This window comes from Acipenser ruthenus, unplaced genomic scaffold (genome assembly GCF_902713425.1).
Source record: "Acipenser ruthenus unplaced genomic scaffold, fAciRut3.2 maternal haplotype, whole genome shotgun sequence".
NCBI classification, from domain to species: Eukaryota; Metazoa; Chordata; class Actinopteri; order Acipenseriformes; family Acipenseridae; genus Acipenser; species Acipenser ruthenus.
Window position 1 is genome coordinate 306187 of NW_026708843.1, and position 19989 is coordinate 326175.

The 19989-nt window shown below is 43.7% G+C and overlaps 1 protein-coding gene across 2 annotated transcripts; it reads left to right on the plus strand.

Moving 5' to 3' along the window:
- The first annotated feature begins 740 nt into the window (after positions 1-740).
- On the plus strand, positions 741-16863 carry LOC117410074 (oxysterol-binding protein 1-like). Of its 2 annotated transcripts, XM_059021882.1 has the most exons (16): positions 741-917; positions 2407-2640; positions 4395-4603; positions 4814-5067; positions 5581-5779; positions 6499-6616; positions 7319-7373; positions 7733-7915; positions 8700-8945; positions 9806-9926; positions 10679-10782; positions 11505-11600; positions 12242-12426; positions 14182-14402; positions 15608-15646; positions 16667-16863. In XM_059021882.1, exons 2-16 carry the CDS (start codon positions 2507-2509, stop codon positions 16816-16818), a joined length of 2316 nt encoding a protein of 771 aa, XP_058877865.1. In that variant the 5' UTR covers positions 741-917; positions 2407-2506; the 3' UTR covers positions 16819-16863. The 2 variants fall into 2 exon arrangements, with proteins under 2 accessions (XP_058877865.1, XP_058877866.1); XM_059021883.1 differs by lacking the exon at positions 15608-15646.
- Positions 16864-19989: the final 3126 nt, after the last annotated feature.

The window sequence follows — 19989 nt, forward strand, 5'->3', positions numbered from 1 at the left end:
ACTGTATATGTATTTATAATTTTGTCAATAAATAAATAAGGAATGTTCAGTCTGGTAATTTTCAAACTATTAACCGTATATTAATTATACTACTTTTAAAAAGTTTCTGTGGGCGGTTTTAAAGAAAATAAAAGCGGTTTAATGTCTCTGACTGTAGAGACAGCTTTGTAGGTCAGCGGGTATCGTTACTTCAGAGCGGTTATAAATCCCTTACAGATTTCGCTTGGTGGTTTTAATTTTCAGCTCCAAGTTGGAAACTTCAGAAAAAACTTTAGTCACAAACTCTATAGTCCGAACTGAACCGACCAATGAAAAGAGTCCCACTAGCTTCACCGTTAGCCAATCCGCTTACTCGAGTCTCCTGGAGGAGAGGGGCGGGTGTGGAGGCGATGACATCACAGGTAGAATGATTGACAACGCCCCAGCCAATGGGAGAGTGATGGAACTAATCGGTCACCTTTGATGTCGTAACAGCCAATAGAAACACGGACGCTGAGATCCCATGCGGAATAGGCCAATGGCGTCATTCTAAACGCCGGCGGTGGCCAATCAGAGCGCAGCACGGTTCCGATTGTGACGCACCCACCCTCTTTGTGACGTAAGGAGGCTTAGCGAATGAGAACTCTAGAATCGGAACGCTGCTGACCAACCAGCAACCTAAGAAATGTCGTAATTTCCGAGTTCTTGTGCAACGTGCATATGTGTCCGTCCGTGTCACATTCCCCCCCCCCCCCCCCAGTACCAGGAGTGGCTTTCCGGTTTTTTTTTTACCCGAAGAACCACTGCATTTATTATGATTATTTTTTAAAAAGGGAGGTGGACGCAAAACAGAAAAATAATAACTAAGAAAAAGAAGGGAGACGAGCTTGGTTCGTGTGCCTCCCGAACCAGAACCGAGCTGTATTCGGATCTGTAATGTGAGTGAATGCTTGATCCTGGCGATCCTTTTGATTTTTGAAGGGGACGGTTGTTGTCGCGTTTGTAAGGTTTATTTTTCTTACAGCTTTAGGCACCTGAAAGCGAAAAACACTGTCTTATTATTATTATTATTATTATTATTATTATTATTATTATTATTATTAGCTAGTTCACCAATTGACAACTAACTAGAACCGTAACTACCGTAAACCCCATTGTATCTAAAATAAAAACATACAAAATGCATTTAAAAAATGAATCTCACAAACAGATTACTACCGAAGTCTTTTAAGTTAAGTTCTGTACCAGGCGTGTGATCTATTATATTCTGACCATATATCGGGTTACACACAGAAAACACCACAACAAACGCAAAATAGCGTTGTGCGTGTGTGTTTTTTATTTTATTAAATCTCCAAGTCGATAGGGGTTTGTGTGTTTAATGTTAAAATAAAATTGATACCGCATTTAGAGAAGAGAGCTAATTTGACTCCACATTATATTACATACGGGTGTTGGGTTGGGGTAAGGCCTAGTGTAGCGCAACCATTTTAAGGTCTGGTTAAAAAACAGACTGTAACTATTTCACACATAAACACTAGATTTCGGATATTAAATAAAGCTGCTTTTTAAAAAAAAACGGCTTTAAATTGCTCATTTATCTTTTAAAATGTATTTTTTCCACTAAAACCGACACAAGGACGTTGGCCAGAACTGGCCTAGTCTACGAGTATAAACTTTACTTCACTATAAACATATGAACGACTGCTAATAATAATAATAATAATAATAATAATAATAATAATAACTGTGTTTTTTTTTTCATTTATTTCTGTGCCACCCGTGACTTAAAAATTCGTCGTCAAACTCAAACACCGATTCAGAGTTATTATTTATCTTTTTACAATACAGATCAGTTCGACCGGCCGCTGCTGAGTTTCTAATTGAAACGACAGAAATTGAAACCGGGCTGTAATTAAATAATAATAATAATAATAATAATAATAATAATAATAATAATAATAATAGTAATACAAAATCTGGGGGTACGGGTACTGACACATTCGGGGTGAGATAGAGACTCCTCCAGCCTTGAATAAAATTGTGTTATGACCATAGTAATAATAATAATAATAATAATAATAATAATTTTGTGTTTAACCTGTAGTACTTTGTATTTAATCACATCCTGATGTAACTATCACTATTTAATCATATCCTGATGTAACTATCACTAGTATCTGCTGTATTATTGAATTGTGGTTTGTCACACTTGAACAAAAGTTATTGTATTTCTTGCTCTTATTGTATTACTTGTATTGTAACACTTGAAATGTATTTGCTTGCGATTGTAAGTCGCCCTGGATAAGGGCGTCTGCTAAGAAATAAATAATAATAATAATAATAATAATAATAATAATAATAATAATAATAATAATAATAATGATAATAATAATTTTGTGATTTGATACACGTTGTTCTTGCAAGCCTGACCCGGGACGGACCCGTGTCAGCTCCCGGCGAGAAAGTGGACTCGCTTTCGACCGAGTCGTTTGAAGAACTGACCCGTGCTGCGGCCGAACCGGACATGTCCGAACCCAAGACGGCGAGCCCGACCCCGGGCGACATGTACAAAGGCTGGCTGTTCAAATGGACGAACTACATCAAAGGGTACCAGCGACGGTGGTTCGTCTTGAGCAACGGGCTTCTGTCATATTACAGGTAAGTTTTATATTAAAACATAAATAAATAAATAAATAAAGACGATGCGCGGTTCGTTTTTACTAATTCTGCTCGGTCAGACTGTCCAAATCCGAGACCTAAGTTGTTGACCGCTTGTGTTTTATTTATTTATATATCTGTCGTTGGACGCAAGTCGCTGGTTGACACCAGATTCAAGCGTTCAAGTCAGCATCCGTTTAATATCACTTCAGATCTGTGATAATAAGCGGCGTGGTGGGAGTTACCCATAATCCTATCGAAATCGTGTTTAACGAAATAAATCAAACGTTTCGTTGTTATTGTTTTTTTTGTAGATAATGCGTAGCTTACAGCGGTGTGTAAATTTAATATAAATTTTTAAATTCCATGTACAGTATTTCAGTGCGGTGTTTTGAAGCTGACAAACATTTTTAAGTAAAACTAGGATGGGAGAGAAAATATAAAACAATTATAATTGTTTTAAAAAAAAAAATTGTTAATCTTGTGGGATGTTTTGGAGCATATGAAAATGTTGGGTTTATAATGTATTAAAATGCATCCGCATTTATTTGCTCAATATTATTATTATTATTATTATTATTATTATTATTATTATTATTATTATTATTTATTTCTTAGCAGACGCCCTTATCCAGGGCGACTTACAATTGTTACAAGATATCACATTATACATTATTTCACATTATACAGATATCACATTATATTTACATACAATTCCCCATTTATACAGTTGGGTTTTTACGGGAGCAATCTAGGTAAAGTACCTTGCTCAAGGTTACAGCAGCAGTGTCCCCCACCTGGGGATTGAACCCACAACCCTCCGGTCAAGAGTCCAGAGCCCTAACCACTACTCCACACTGCTGCCACTATTTACTTAACTTAATCTATTACAAAAGTTTTAAAAAAAAATACAAAAAGGTCGAATTTTAAATCTGTTTTTGTTTGTAGTTCTGTATATTCTTGCATTTTTTTTTTCATCCATTCTAGTTACCTGTCATAGACACAGACTAGATGGGCCACCAAACTGTCCTCTAGCGCCATCTAGTGATGGTCCGCCTTTGGGATTTCCTTTTTACAGTCGCTGGCAGTTCGCTAGCTGTGCACTAGATGGCGCTGGCTCCTACTTCTCTAAAGGCACGTTGGCTGATCTGGCCTGTGTTGCACTGTCTGTGGCAGGTTTCTCTAAGTGAACTGAAACGGCTTTTAATAAAGAACATATTTGAGTTGGCTGTTGATTTCCGAAAACGCTGTGAAAAGGATCTGAAACTCCAGTAAGGAAATGTCATTCGAAGCAGAGTCTAGTGATCTCACTTTTGAGTGTTATTATTGAGTGCTGATTATTATCTATCGGATATTCAATTAGGAAACCGCTGGTCATGTAGCCCCTCCCCCCCCACCTCCAACCTCCTCCCAAGGCATGCTGGTTACTGAGAGTCTATCTGTCTGTCTGTGTGTGTGTGTGTTTGTGTGTCTGTGTGTGTCTGTCTGTCTGTCTGTGTGTGTGTCTGTGTCTGTGTGTGTGTGTCTCTCTCTCTGTCTGTGTGTCTCTGTGTGTGTCTGTCTGTGTGTGTCTGTGTCTCTCTCTCTGTCTGTGTGTCTCTGTGTGTGTGTCTGTCTGTGTCTCTCTCTGTGTGTGTGTGTCTCTGTCTCTGTGTGTGTGTGTCTCTGTGTGTGTGTGTGTCTGTCTCTCTCTGTCTGTGTGTGTGTCTCTGTGTGTGTGTGTGTGTGTGTGTGTGTGTGTGTGTGATTTGCAGGACCCAGGCGGAAATGGGGCACACGTGTCGCGGAACGATAAACCTGGCCACGGCGAACATCACAGTGGAGGACACCTGCAACTTCATCATCTCCAACGGAGGAACCCAGACCTACCACCTGAAAGCCAGCTCCGAGGTGGAGAGACAGCGCTGGATCACAGCCCTGGAGCTGGCCAAGGCAAAGGCAGTCAAAATGCAGGCCGAGTCAGGTACCTGCGCGCGGGGGGAGGGGAGTCACACAGTCAGGGGAGCGTAGGTGTCCCGGAGGTGGGGGTGATGACATTCTAATTTGGGAGAGAAAACTGGGGGTAAAATAATTGGACACTCGTGAGTCTTTATTTCCATCCCTGTGGTCTGTCACATAAAGAAAGCATCACGGACCATCAGTCCTGAACTCTCTCCCTCTCCCCCCTCCCCAGACGATTCCAGTGACGAGGCCCCCGTCTCCTCTCAGGGGGACAAGTCGGAGTTTCAGTCCATTCTGCGCACGCTCACCTGCAAGGTGGAGGACTTGAGCACCTGCCACGACCTGATCGGAAAGCACGGAGCCGCCCTGCAGCGCTCCCTGAGCGAGCTGGAGAGCCTCAAGCTGCCCCCGGAGAGCGGGGACAAGATCCGGCAGGTCAACGAGAGGGCCACGCTCTTCCGGATCACCTCCAACGCCATGATCAACGTGAGGCACCAATCCACGCGGCTGCGTTGATCGCGGGCCCGTTTTTTCGGTTCGGTTACAGAGTTAGAGTTAGCCTTAAAATTTTATTTTTTTTATAAGTAACTTGAAATCTGCAACTGTTTTAAGAGCTGCAAACAAGGTCAGAGGTCTAATTAAGTCAATGATCAGTTCAGTGGAGGGTCTGGTTCAGTAATTAAGAGCTCAGTTGGAATGTAAGAAGCCAGCGGACACACACAGGGGGTCCCCCCAGGAACAGGGTTGGGGAGCCCTGCACTAGAAAACCCCCTCTCTCTCTCTCCTCTCCCTCCCCCTCTCTCTCTCTCTCTTTCCACTCCCCCTCTCTTTCTTTCTCTTTCTCCTCTCCCTCTCCCTCCCTCTCCCTCTCTCTCCACTCCCCCTCTCCCTCTCTCCCTCCCCCCCTCTCTCTCCTCTCTCTCTCTCCTCTCTCTCTCTCTCTCTCTCGATGACGCTGTTGTTTTTGTTTTTTTTCTTCTCCTGGCTCTGGTTGGGCAGGCGTGCCGGGACTTCCTGTCCCTGGCTCAGACTCACAGTAAGAAGTGGCAGAAATCCCTCCAGTACGAGCGAGACCAGCGCATCCGACTGGAGGAGACGCTGGAGCAGCTCGCCAAGCAGCACAACAACCTGGAGAGGGCGTTCCGGGGAGCCACCGTGCTTCCTGCCAGCAGCCCCGGCAGCGCGGGCTCCTCCAAGGGTGAGAGGGGAGGGGGGGGGGGAGAGGAGAGAGAGAGAGGGGGGAGGGGAGAGAGAGAGAAGGGAGAGAGAGGGGGGAGGGGAGGGAGAGAGAAGGGAGAGAGAGGAGAGGGGAGAGGGGAGAGGGGAGAGGCAGGGAGAGGAGGGAGAGAGAGAGAAGGAGGGAGAGAGAGAGAAGGGGGGAGAGAAGGGAGAGAGAGGGGGAGAGGGGAGGAGAGGGGAGGAGAGGGAGGAGAGGAAGGAGGGGGAGAGGAAGGAGGGGGAGAGGAGAGGGAGGAGAGGAGAGGAAGGAGAGGAGAGGAAGGAGGGGGAGAGGAGAGGGAGAGGAGAGGGAGGAGGAGAGGAAGGAGGGGGAGAGGAGAGGGGGAGGGGAGGGGAGAGGGAGGAGGGGGAGGGGAGAGTGTGTGTCTGCCTGCCTCTCTCTGCCTGTGTGCCTCTGTGTGCATATCTTTGTAGTTGTACATTACAAATTAATGCAGTGGAGATCTATATATATATATATATATATAAAACTAAGAAGCAACAAGACATGGTGTATTTTTATTTTAAGAAAGTTAGCATGTTTTTTTTATTATTTATTTATTTTCAGGACACAAATACCCTTTTGAAAGGGTTCAAGTCAGGACGATTGAGCGATCAAGAGATTGATTGATGGATGGATTGATTGATTGATTGATTGATGGATGGATGGATTGATTGATTGATTGATTTGTGTTGCAGGGAGTGGTGGCGGACATGGTAAAGGAGATTTGAGTGACGATGATGAGAATGAGTTCTTTGACGCGATAGAGGACGCTCCCGAATTCATCACAGTGCCGGCAGACCCCAAATATCACAAGTGAGTCAAACCGCATCATCACCACCCTACAGAATGAACTCCCTCAGCTTCATAGAGTCCAATGAAAGCTGCTGAATAATGTTCCCTTGTTGACATATTGAATTCCACACCCTCTATATAGAATGAACTCCCTCAGCTTCATAGAGTCCAATGAAAGCTGCTGAATAATGTTCCCTTGTTAACATATTGAATTCCACCCCTTCTATATAGAATGAACTCCCTCAGCTTCATAGAGTCCAATGAAAGCTGCTGAATAATGTTCCCTTGTTAACATATTGAATTCCACCCCTTCTATATAGAATGAACTCCCTCAGCTTCATAGAGTCCAATGAAAGCTGCTGAATAATGTTCCCTTGTTAACATATTGAATTCCACAGCTTCTATATAGAATGAACTCCCTCAGCTTCATAGAGTCCAGTGAAAGCTGCTGAATAATGTTCCCTTGTTAACAACAGCTTTGTATAGTTTTCCATTTACTTCAATGAAATCAGACTCCTATTGCACAGCAGCGTCACCCAGTCCAGGTTTTCCTACCAGCTTGATCAGCCCCAGTGTGTCTAGGTAACAAGCTCAGATGTGTCTTATTATTAAACTCCTAGTGAAACCAGAACTGGATCACACTGCTGTGGAACAGGAGTCTGATTCCCAGCCCTGTATTTAACAGAATATAAAGCGTTTTTGCTTCTCTCCGTTGTTTGCCAGGCGCACTGGCAGTAACGTCAGCGGAATCAGCAGTGAGATGGGACTGGAAGACCATGTAAGTGAATCAGCTTTGTGATGGGTCCCTTATTAGCTTTATTAACAGGATCACTGGCCCCTCCCTTTAAAGGAGCGCTGACCATCTTTAAAATCCATTCTCTCACCTCTTATTAGCTTTATTAACACGATCACCGGCCCCTCCCTTTTAAAGGAGCGTTGACCATCTTTAAAATCCATTCTCTCACCTCTTATTAGCTTTATTAACACGATCACCGGCCCCTCCCTTTTAAAGGAGCGTTGACCATCTTTAAAATCCACACTCTCGGCTCTCAAAAGCAAGAACGGATTTGAGTCGGCACTTTGATGTTTTGACCTGTTTTTTTTCTTTGTCTTCTCTGCTTTCTGATTGGCTGTCAGCTTCGAGAGGAGCAGCAGCAGCAGCAGCAGCAGCAGGCAGCCAATCAAGAGTCAGCGTCGAAGGAACTCATCCCGCGGAAAAAACGCCGCAACAGGATCCCGGACAAACCGAACTACAGCCTGAACCTGTGGAGCATCATGAAGAACTGCATCGGGAAGGAGCTGTCTAAGATCCCCATGCCTGTGAGTCTGGAGCAGCTTTTTAATTCATCTGTGAACGCCCCGTTCGACGGAGGCTGTTATCCAAAACCACTTCCACACAGAGACTGGGAGGGGGGGGGGGTGAACTCTGCATCATCATCAGCTGCTGCTGCTGCTGCTGCAGAGTCACTTCCAATAGGAGCTCGTTTGTTTGACGTCTCGTCCGAAGGACGGAGCACAAGGAGGTTCAGTGACTTGCTCAGGGTCACACACACACAGGGAGGCAGTGGCTGCTGCAGAGTCACTTCCAATAGGAGCTCGTTTGTTTGACGTCTCGTCCGAAGGACGGAGCGCAAGGAGGTTCAGTGACTTGCTCAGGGTCACACACACACACAGGGAGTCCAATGGCTGAGCCGGGTGATTTGAACCTCCTGGTATTGTTAACATATTGAATTCCACCCCCTCTATATAGAATGAACTCCCTCAGCTTCATAGAGTCCAGTGAAAGCTGCTGAATAATGTTCCCTTGTTAACATATTGAATTACACCCCCTCTATATAGAATGAACTCCCTCAGCTTCATAGAGTCCAATGAAAGCTGCTGAATAATGTTCCCTTGTTAACATATTGAATTCCACCCCCTCTATATAGAATGAACTCCCTCAGCTTCATAGAGTCCAGTGAAAGCTGCTGAATAATGTTCCCTTGTTAACATATTGAATTCCTCCCCCTCTATATAGAATGAACTCCCTCAGCTTCATAGAGTCCAGTTAAAGCTGCTGAATAATGTTCCCTTGTTAACCTGTTGAATTCCCACACTCATGCAGGTGAATTTCAACGAGCCCATCTCCATGCTGCAGCGTCTCACTGAAGACCTGGAGTACTCGGAGCTCTTGGACCGAGCAGCGAAGTGCGAGAGCTCCCTGGAGCAGCTGTGCTACGTGGCTGCGTTTACCGTCTCCTCCTACTCCACCACCGTCTTCCGCACAGGGAAACCCTTCAACCCCCTGCTGGGGGAGACCTTCGAGCTGGACCGCCTGGAGGAGAGCGGGTACCGGTCCCTGTGCGAGCAGGTGAGCCACCGTACTGTACTGGGAGGAATGGGAAGGGGTGGGTGGGTTTATCTGTGTGGAGGTGCCTGCTTCATTTCTGGGTGCCTGGCTTGTCAGGACTGAAATCCATTGTGTTTTTTTTTTGTATATTATTATTATTATTATTATTATTATTATTATTATTATTATTATTTATTTCTTAGCAGACGCCCTTATCCAGGGCAACTTACAATTGTCACAAGATATCACATTATTTTTACATACAATTCCCCATTTATACAGTTGGGTTTTTTACTGGAGCAATCTAGGTAAAGTACCTTGCTCAAGGGTACAGCAGCAGTGTCCCCCACCTGGGATTGAACCCACGACCCTCCGTCAGGAGTCCAGAGCCCTAACCACTACTCCACACTGTTACTCTTGATATGTATTTTTGTTGTATACAGCTGTTATTCGCCCTGGGTAAAGGCATCTGTTAAGAAATAATAATAATAATAATAATAATAATAATAATAAACAGATCAGCTCCAGATGTCTCTTCAGTGAGCACTAGCGCCATCTAGTGCACAGTTGGTGTATTGCAAGCCAGCAAAACAAAGGTAAATTTTATCCAGAGTGGAGGATCGCTAGGTGGTATAAGGGTAGGAATGAGACTCCCAGCTGATTCAAAATTAATTCTTGTTCAGAGATGGGAATCAGACTCCTATTGCACAGCAGCGTCACCCAGTCCAGGTTTTACTACCAGCTTGATCAGCCCCCAGTGTGTCTGGGTAACAAGCTCAGGTGTGTCTGATTATTAAACTCCTAGCGAAAACCAGGGACTGATCAAACCGCAACGCGGGCACGGCTGTTGCTATAGAAACGTGCTTTTGTCGTTTTCGCAGGTGAGTCACCACCCCCCCGCGGCCGCCCACCACGCGGAGTCGAAGCGAGGCTGGACCCTGAGGCAGGAAATAGCCATCGCCAGCAAGTTCCGCGGGAAGTACCTGTCAATCATGCCTCTCGGTGAGTCGATGACATCATCACACGCTCCATCGAGAGAAGAGCCCGTCCGCTTGTGATGAAACTTGACAAAGCCCTTCTGTAGCTCGCAAGTTATTGAGAGGATTAGTGTGTGTGTGTGTGTGTGTGTGGAGTCTGTCTGTCTGTCTCTCTCTCTCTCTCTCTCTCTCTCTCTCTCTCTCTCTCTCTGTCTGTCTCTCTGTCTCTCTCTCTGTCTGTCTGTCACACTTATATTTTCACACACATCTACAGAATCACTCGTCCGCTTGTTATTGAGAGGATCACAATCTGTGTGTGTGGAGGAGTCTGTCTGTCTGTCTCTCTGTCTGTCTGTCTGTCACACTTATATTTTCACACACACCTACAGAAGCGTTTGTCCGGTTGTGATGAAACTCGCTCAGGACATGAATTATCTGTCTGTTTTTATTTTTTTTTCCTTTTTTCTTTTGGGGGGGGGGGCAGGGGGCGGGGGTACGGTCACACCTATTGAAGTCTACAAGGGGAATTCAAATTTGAGTTTCTAGTTGCTTACCTAAATAACATCAAATCCTGATCTTGCACTGAATACCAATATAATATAAAGTTTATATGGCTTTTTTTTTTAAAATGTTACATTATGTTTTAATGCTATTAAATTAGCTGGAGGACAGAATGGGAGCCTTTTATCTGAGCACGGTTTGATTTGAATACACATTTATCAATGCCAGAGAGTCTAAATTTCTTCTCCTGGTTTTTTCATTGTGTGTCTCTCCCAGGTAGCATACACTGCCTGTTTGCAAACAGCGGGAACCACTACACCTGGAAAAAAGTGAACACCACGGTACACAACATCATCGTGGGCAAGCTGTGGATCGACCAGGTAAAATGATCTGCAGCTAAAAACCAAACGCCTGTTTCTCCACTAACGTGAGTGTCCGTCACCCCATTGACAGTGTTGTGGCGGGTGGTTGTACACCTCTGGCTAACAGTTTTGCAGCATCATCGCCCTCTAATATAGAATGAACTCCCTCAGCTTCATAGAGTCCAGTGGAAGCTGATGAATAATGTTCCCTTGTTAACATATTGAATTCCACCCCCTCTATATAGAATGAACTCCCTCAGCTTCATAGAGTCCAATGAAAGCTGCTGAATAATGTTCCCTTGTTAACATATTGAATTCCACCCCCTCTATATAGAATGAACTCCCTCAGCTTCATAGAGTCCAATGAAAGCTGCTGAATAATGTTCCCTTGTTAACATATTGAATTCCACCCCCTCTATATAGAATGAACTCCCTCAGCTTCATAGAGTCCAGTTTTTTATTTTATATATTTATTTTATTTTGTTTTAAATGATGTCTCAATTCTAAAATTCTAGGTGATTCAAAATGAAAACGCACGCTTGCTAAAATCACACGAGTCTCTTTCCAAACCGCACGTTTTTATGAGAGCTGCTTAGCGAAGGGCAAACGAGGGGCAGGGAAAATCTACTGGAACTGTTGTCAGGCTGCAATTACCTATATATAATATATAAAAGAAATAAAAAGTCTGTTCTATAAACAAATGTGCTTTTATTTTCTAATTTCGTCTTTTTTCTCTTCAGTCTGGTGAAATTGACATCATCAATAATAAGACAGGAGACAAGTGCCACCTCAAATTCGCTCCCTACAGCTACTTCTCGAGAGACGTAGCCAGGAAGGTAAGAAACAAATAACTCTTTATACAAAATAAACTTTATTATTATTATCAATGAGTCGTTCAGCAGACGCTTTTCTCCAAAACGACTTCCAGAGACTAGGGGGGTGAACTCTGCATCATCAACAACTGCTGCTGCTGCTGCTGCAGAGTCACTTCCAATAGGAGCTCGTTTGTTTGACGTCTCATCCTGAAGGACGGAGCACAAGGAGGTTCAGTGACTTGCTCAGGGTCACACACACACAGGGAGTCAGTGGCTGAGCTGGGATTAATATTTATTCGGCAGACCCCTGCTTTATCCTAGGCGACTCACACAGGAGTCACAGACACAGGGTTACAATGCAAGCTTCATATTTAAACACAGTGCGGTTTACAGACAGTGCAGATAATAATAACACTGCTAGAATACAATATGAACCAGGAGGTAACAAGTTAGGATCACAGCGAGTTAGATCTACAGTGACAGATTAGCAGTGCAATAGTGCAAGGAGAGCGCATCAGCTGAGGATCCAGTGACGAGGTGCTGAGGTCAGGAGAGTCCAGTGCAGACCAGGAGGGGGCGATCAAGAGATCAACAAGCCTAAACGGGGGGGTGTTGAGGAGGCGGGCAGAGGCCTTGAACCCGGGATTGTTCCTGTCTCTCAGGTGACGGGAGTTGTGACGGACTCCAGCGGGAAAGCCCACTTCATCCTGTCCGGGACCTGGGATGAGAAGATGGATTACTCCCGGGTCATGCAGAGCACCAGGGGGGAGAACGGGGCCGAGGGGAGGCAGAAGACTGTCTACCAGACCCTGAGAGCCAAGGACCTGTGGAGGAGGAACCCACTGCCGTGAGTGTGTGTGTGTGTGTGTGTCTGTCTGTCTGTCTGTATCTGTCTGTCTGTGTGTGTCTGTCTGTCTGTCTCTGTCTATGTGTGTGTGACAGGTCTGTGTGTGTGAGAGGTGTGCGTGTGAGAGAGGTCTCTGTGTGTGTGTGAGAGGTGTGTGTCTGTCTGTGTGTGTGTGTGTGTCTGTCTGTCTGTCTGTCTGTCTATGTGTGTGTGACAGGTCTGTGTGTGTGTCTGTGTGTGAGAGGTGTGTCTGTCTGTCTGTCTGTCTGTCTGTCTGTCTATGTGTGTGACAGGTCTGTGTGTCTGTGTGTCTGTGTGAGAGGTGTGTGTCTGTCTGTGTGTGTGTCTGTCTGTGTGTGAGAGGTGTGTGTGTGTGTCTGTCTGTCTGTCTGTCTATGTGTGTGACAGGTCTGTGTGTCTGTCTGTCTGTGTGAGAGGTGTGTGTCTGTCTGTGTGTGTGTGTCTGTCTGTGTCTGTCTGTCTCTGTCTATGTGTGTGTGACAGGTCTGTGTGTGTGTGTGTGTGTCTGTGTGTGTGAGAGGTGTGTGTGTGAGAGAGGTCTGTGTGTGTCTGTCTGTCTGTCTGTGTGAGAGGTGTGTGTGTCTGTCTTGTGTGAGAGGTGTGTGTCTGTCTGTGTGTGTCTGTCTCTGTCTCTGTCTGTGTCTGTCTGTCTCTGTCTATGTGTGTGTGACAGGTCTGTGTGTGTGTCTGTGTGTGTGAGAGGTGTGCGTGTGAGAGAGGTCTGTGTGTGTCTGTCTGTCTGTGTGAGAGGTGTGTGTGTGTGTGTCTGTCTGTGTGAGAGGTGTGTGTCTGTCTGTGTGTGTCTGTCTCTGTCTCTGTCTGTGTCTACAGCTGTGCGAAATTAAAAAAAACAAACAAACAAAAAATCTCATTGATGTTCATACACAGTTTTTATTTTATTTTATTTTATTTATTTTTAATTTCATCTCCAATCCTTAAATTCTAGGCGATGCAAAACTCTTTGGTCTGTAGCTGTCGTTTTTTCACTCTTCCCTGACCTAACCCAGTAATGTTGTTGAAGCTGACACCCTGGGATCCTTCAGGAAGCTGCTTGATGAGATTCTGGGATCAATAAGCTACTAACAACCAAATGAGCAAGAAGGGCTGAATGGGGCTTCCTCTCGTTTGGAAACTTTCTTATGTTCATATATATCTATATCTATATTATATATATATATATATATATATATATATATATATATATATATATATATATATATATATATATATATATATATATATATATATATATATATATATATAAAAATATATAAAGGATAATAAACGGGGCTCCCAGACTGAATCCCGCGATGCCTGCAGGTTTAAACAGAGAGGATCAGCAGATCGGAGTTACACCGAGAACGAAGCAGCCAATGACATCACAGCACGGGGCGAGTGGGTGTGGTTACCGTGACGTCACAGCAAGCACATTCACCGCAGTTTGTTTTCAAACACACCTTCCCTTGACAAAGGCATGCTAAACACACCGAAACATTGGGAATGTCTGTCTGTCTGTCTATCTGTGTGTCTGTCTATCTGTGTGTCTGTCTGACGCTCTCTCTGTCTGTCTCTATCTATCTATCCATCCCACACAAGCCCGCCTCTCTCATGTATGCTGTTTTATAAATCTGTGTTATATTCTTAATGAATGTCTGTCTGCCATAAGCTCCTTAAAGCAGGGGTAAAAACAAGTCAACTAAAACAATAAAATATGCTTTATTTTTTTTCCGGCAGGGAGAACGCTGAGAACATGTACTATTTTTCCAACCTGGCACTGTCGCTCAACGAAGAGGAGGAGGGCGTGGCACCGACCGACAGCAGACTCCGCCCAGACCAGCGCATGATGGAGAACGGGCACTGGGACGAGGCGAACTCCGAGAAGCAGCGTCTGGAGGAGAAGCAGAGAGCCGTGAGGCGCAAGAGGGAGTCTGAGGCTGTCAAACCAGAGGAAGAGGGTGAGACTGCCATTGCAGCACCCCGCCACAGGGGGGCGCCACTGAGCTTTGTGGTGTTTTTTTTTACCAACTAATATTGAAAAAAAAAATATATAGTTTTGGATACGAGGGTGATGAATGTTTAATTGTGTTTGCATTGCTTCATGAATCCGGCTCATTTTATATAAAATCAAAAAATATGTAAGACTAGAAGAATGGAAATTCAATGTGAATTTAATGACAAGCGACGACTAGAAATCTTTCTCGGCGTCTTCAGTGTGAATTCAACGGCAAACGTTTCCACTAGAAGTCTTTCTCGAAGTCTTCAGTGTAAATTCAATGGCAAACGTTTCCACTAGAAGTCTTTCTCAGCGTCTTCAGTGTGAATTCAACGGCAAACGTTTCCACTAGAAGTCTTTCTCAGCGTCTTCAGTGTAAATTCAATGGCAAACGTTTCCACTAGAAGTCTTTCTCAGTGTCTTCAGTGTAAATTAAATGGCAAACGTTTCCGCTAGAAGTCTTTCTCAGCGTCTTCAGTGTGAATTCAATGGCAAACGTTTCCACTAGAAGTCTTTCTCAGCGTCTTCAGTGTGAATTCAATGGCAAACGTTTCCACTAGAAGTCTTTCTCAGCGTCTTCAGTGTAAATTCATTGGCAAACGTTTCCACTAGAAGTCTTTCTCAGGGTCTTCAGTGTAAATTCAATGGCAAACGTTTCCACTAGAAGTCTCTCTCAGCGTCTTCAGTGTAAATTCAATGGCAAACGTTTCCACTAGAAGTCTTTCTCAGCGTCTTCAGTGTGAATTCAATGGCAAACGTTTCCACTAGAAGTCTTTCTCAGCGTCTTCAGTGTAAATTCCATGGCAAACGTTTCCACTAGAAGTCTTTCTCAGCGTCTTCAGTGTAAATTCCATGGCAAACGTTTCCACTAGAAGTCTTTCTCAGGGTCTTCAGTGTAAATTCAATGGCAAACGTTTCCACTAGAAGTCTTTCTCAGGGTCTTCAGTGTAAATTCAATGGCAAACGTTTCCACTAGAAGTCTTTTCTCAGGGTCTTGTGTTCGACTAACCTCCTTGTTTCATGTCGCCATCAGTCTTTCTCGCTCCTTTCCTCCCCCCAATCAAAGTGCTGCTCTGTTCGTTTTCTGTTCTCGGGTTTGTGTGTGTGTGTGTGTGTGTGTGTGTGTGTGTGTGTTTTATTTTTTGTTTCATTTTTCTGTCTTTCTAGCTGACCCTAAGGATTCTCCCACTGACTCTCCAATAAAAAGCAAGTAACATTCTCTCTCTCTCTCTCTCTCTCTCTCTCTCTCTCTCTCTCTCTCTCTCTCTCTCTCTCTCTCTCTCTCTCTCTCTCTCTCTCTCTCTCTCTCTCCGCACCCCCCCATGATCAGTAAGCAGAAAATTATTATTATTATTATTTATTTCTTAGCAGACGCCCTTATCCAGGGTGACTTACAATTGCTACAAGATATCGCATTATTTTTACATACAATTCCCCATTTATACAGTTGGGTTTTTACTGGAGCAATCTAGGTAAAGTACCTTGCTCAAGGGTACAGCAGCAGTGTCCCCCACCTGGGATTGAACCCACGACCCTCCGGTCAAGTCCAGAGCCCTAGTAAAAAAAAAAAAAAAAAAAGAAATATATTTTTGAATACAAGTCTACAGCTGGGGCCAAATTAGGACTCCTGATGCTTACTGTTATCATTTGCTCAGTCTGTGTTGCTTTGACTGTGAGTTCAGGAGCTGCTCTTCAGTTCTAGCTGCGCTGCCATAGTTATTGTATTGTGAATCGCTACAGCCCTGGCTAGGACTACAGCTCCCAGCATGCCTCTGCACCCGCTGTAATGGTGAGGGATGCTGGGAGCTGTAGTTCTTTAACTGCAATGCGCTGGGCTGGGCTGTATTACATTGTTTTTCTGCTCAGTCTGTGCTGCTTTGACTGTAAGTTCAGGAGCTACTTTTTAGTTCCATAGACACGCGTAACACGGGCTAGATCAGCCACAGAGTCTTTTTTTTTTTTTATTTTTTATAGAAGTGAGATCCAGCGCCACCTAATGTCACTTTCGAATCTGGTGTTTTCCCACGATTTTGTTTGCAGTACACAATTTGCACACTAGATGGTGCTGGAACTCGCTGATCAGAACGCAATATTCGATCCTAACCTTTATCCCTTGATGATTAGAGGCGTCGTAACGTGGTATAGAGGCGGTACAGAAAAAAGTATTTTATTTAGGTATCTTTCGTTGTGCTGATCCGTTTAATTTTTTTATTTTTTTTTAATCAGGCGCACACGTGGACACCTACAAGGCTCTGTGGTTCGAGAGGAAAGAGGACCCCGTCACGGGAGAGGTGACAAACGTCTACCGTGGTGGCTACTGGGAAGCCAAAGAAAAGCAGGACTGGTCAGCCTGCCCTGACGTTTTCAGTGCCTCGTAGAATCATCCGGAGAGAAGGAAGGAGGGAGGGAGGGAGGGAGAGAGAGAAGGAAGGAGGGGAGGCGGAGAGAGAGGGAGGGGGGGTGCAGTGCTTCACGGAATTATCTGAAGGGGTGAGAGAGGTAGTTATCACTGAAAATATCCATTTTATCGCTCCCCCTCAACCCAATTTTACACTACAAAATAAAAAGGCACAAATTATAATATATATAATTTTTTTTAATTTTTTACCAGCGAAACGCTGCTAATGAGATCTTGATGGTGAACCATGGCTTCTCAGCAATACTGATATCGCCCCAGGAATTTCATTTAATCACTACAGTGTTTTGACCCTCTTTTTTTAACATTACAAAAAATATATATATCATTAAAAATAAATAAGAGTTCTAGCCAGCTGGACGGAGCACTGACCATCTTTTAAAATCCATTCTCTCACCTCTTATTAGCTTTATTAACTTGATCACCGGCCCCTCCCTTTTAAAGGAGCGCTGACCATCTTTAAAATCCATTCTCTCACCTCTTATTAGCTTTATTAACATGATCACCGGACCCTCCCTTTACAGGAGCGCTGACCATCTTTAAAATCCATTCTCTCACCTCTCATTAGCTTTATTAACATGATCACCGGCCCCTCCCTTTTAAAGGAGCACTGACCATCTTTAAAATCCATTCTCTCACCTCTTATTAGCTTTATTAACATCATCACCGGCCCCTCCCTTTAAACGTGTGAAGTCATAATGTCTCTTGCACCAATAAGAGGCGAGAGAAAGGATTTTAAAGACGGTCAGTGCTCCTTTTAAAGGGGAGGGCCAGTGATATTTCTACTGGTGCTAATAAAAACGGTCTCCTCATTCATGGATTAGTTTCGGTAACGTATCATAGGTCTGTTTTAATACAACGCATTGTTATTGAAATAATTTGTCTTCCCTTTTTGGGGCTCGGCCTTGGCGGGGTTCAAAGGTCAGCCCGTGACCAGTTTCCTTTGCAGTGTGAAAGAGTTCGGTCTGGCAGTTAGGATTCTACCAGCGCAGAGAACACTGCGTTTTGAAAATCATTTGAAACGGTCAGAAAGGTTTCAAGTAAAAAAAGGAAACCCTTTCGAAGGAAACCCTATTACAAGAAATTCAACGCTGGCTGGATTGTTGTTAGTAAACGGGACAGTTTCAGAGCCTACAAAGGAGGAGGTTTGAGAATTTTTGGGTTCAGGGGTTATTTTTTTTTATTGAAGTCGTGTACCCCCCCTCCCCTCCTCCCCCATCCCCCCTCCATAAATACAAAATTAATAAATAAATACAATAATTTTTAAAAAGTGCTATATTTGAGTGCGAGATTGAAATGAGAATTCGCTTCCAGACCCCCGTTGAGTGGCACTCGATTGTAAAGGCGAGGGAAGGACCGCGCTGCTCCTAAGAAGCCAGAAAACAGACTCTGGATTCTGCGAGTTTGTCAGAGAGGTGCGAGGAGTTCCACCCTGTCCTGGTAGAGCACAGGAAAACAAACGCAGCGTGTTTATCTTCAGTCGGGAGCGGCGAACAGGCGGGAGAAGGGAATAATACTGTGTTTTAAAATCAAGAGTCTTTAAAAAAAAAAATAATAATAATAATTATTACATTAGGAGAATTATAATATGTAATTAAAGAGTTTAGCAAAATATGTATTTACAAAAAAAAAAAAGATTTTTAAAAATATATATTATGCAGTCTTTTCTTTTTTTTTTTTTGGGAAGGGAAGGGAAAAACACACACAAATAAAATAAGAAATTATCAGACGATAATTCCTTTCACTACACCTAGGCTCTATTGAGGAGACGTATGTAATATATTGTAGGACTCTTGTGTTGTTGAAGGATAGAAGGGGGCTCGATACCAGGAGGTTCAAATCACCCGGCTCAGCCACTGACTCCCTGTGTGTGTGTGACCCTGAGCAAGTCACTGAACCTCCTTGTGCTCCGTCCTTCAGGATGAGACGTCAAACAAACGAGCTCCTATTGGAAGTGACTCTGCAGCAGCAGCCACTGACTCCGTGTGTGTGTGTGTGTGTGACCGTGAGCAAGTCACTGAACCTCCTTGTGCTCCGTCCTTCAGGATGACACGTCAAACAAACGAGCTCCTATTGGAAGTGACTCTGCAGCAGCCACTGACTCCCTGTGTGTGTGTGTGACCCTGAGCAAGTCACTGAACCTCCTTGTGCTCCGTCCTTCAGGATGAGACGTCAAACAAACGAGCTCCTATTGGAAGTGACTATGCAGCAGCCACTGACTCCCTGTGTGTGTGTGACCCTGAGCGAGCTCAAAGAAAGACAGGCAAAGGCAGGTTTAATTAATTATATATATATATATATATATATATATATATATATATATATATATATATATATATATATGACATCACAAATATCGGAGCTAAGGAACCAACGGCAAGGATGACAAAGACCATCAAATGAAGTGAAAAATACTATCAAATCTAACGTGTGTGTCTGTGCTTTACTTTTTAAGGTAAAAGGGTGATGGAGGTGTGTCTGTCTCTCTCTCTTTACTGCTAATTTAATTATAATTTTATGAAATCTGAAGTTTCGATTTGAAGATTGACGAATTACATTTAACAATTTTATTTTTGTTTTGTGTTTTTTTTTAATCGTTTTTTGGGTTGTTTGTGTAAGTTGATTAAATTATTATTTTTTTTCCAGTTCTGTGCTAGGGTAAAAAAAAAATAAAGAAATTTCACTTCAGATTTTTGGAGTGCCACAGACGTGTGTAACACAGGCTAGATCGGGCGTCTTTTATGTCAGTCACAGCGCCATCTGGTGCACAGCTAGTGTATTAAAAAGTGATGACAAAATGGAGCTGGCATTTACACTATGACTGAACCAGCCTGTGTTGCACCTGTCTCTGGCAGTGCAGCTAGAACTACATCTCCCAGCATCCCTCGCCATTGTAGAGGCATGCTGGGAGCTGTAGTCCTAATTCAAAGTAAAGCAATTAGATTGAAATCCAATGCAAGCCTATTTTAATTCTGATTAGATCAAATAATTAAGGGGGAGGGGGGGAGAGAATAGAATCTGAAATTAAATATTTTTTTTCTTTTACTGTATAGCACTTTGCTTAGTTAAGTTGAAGTCATTGTGGTGTTTTTTTTTTTTTATATTTGATTTTTGAAGTGTACTTACAATACTT

Bases quoted from the DNA above. Each gene is read 5' to 3' on its own strand.
- LOC117410074 (XM_059021882.1), top strand. From the start codon at position 2,507: ATGTCCGAACCCAAGACGGCGAGCCCGACCCCGGGCGACATGTACAAA. The intron at 2,641-4,394 runs GTAAGTTTTATA...TGTGATTTGCAG, and splicing joins GGGCTTCTGTCATATTACAG to GACCCAGGCGGAAATGGGGC. The intron at 15,647-16,666 runs GCAAGTAACATT...TTTTTTAATCAG, and splicing joins CACTGACTCTCCAATAAAAA to GCGCACACGTGGACACCTAC.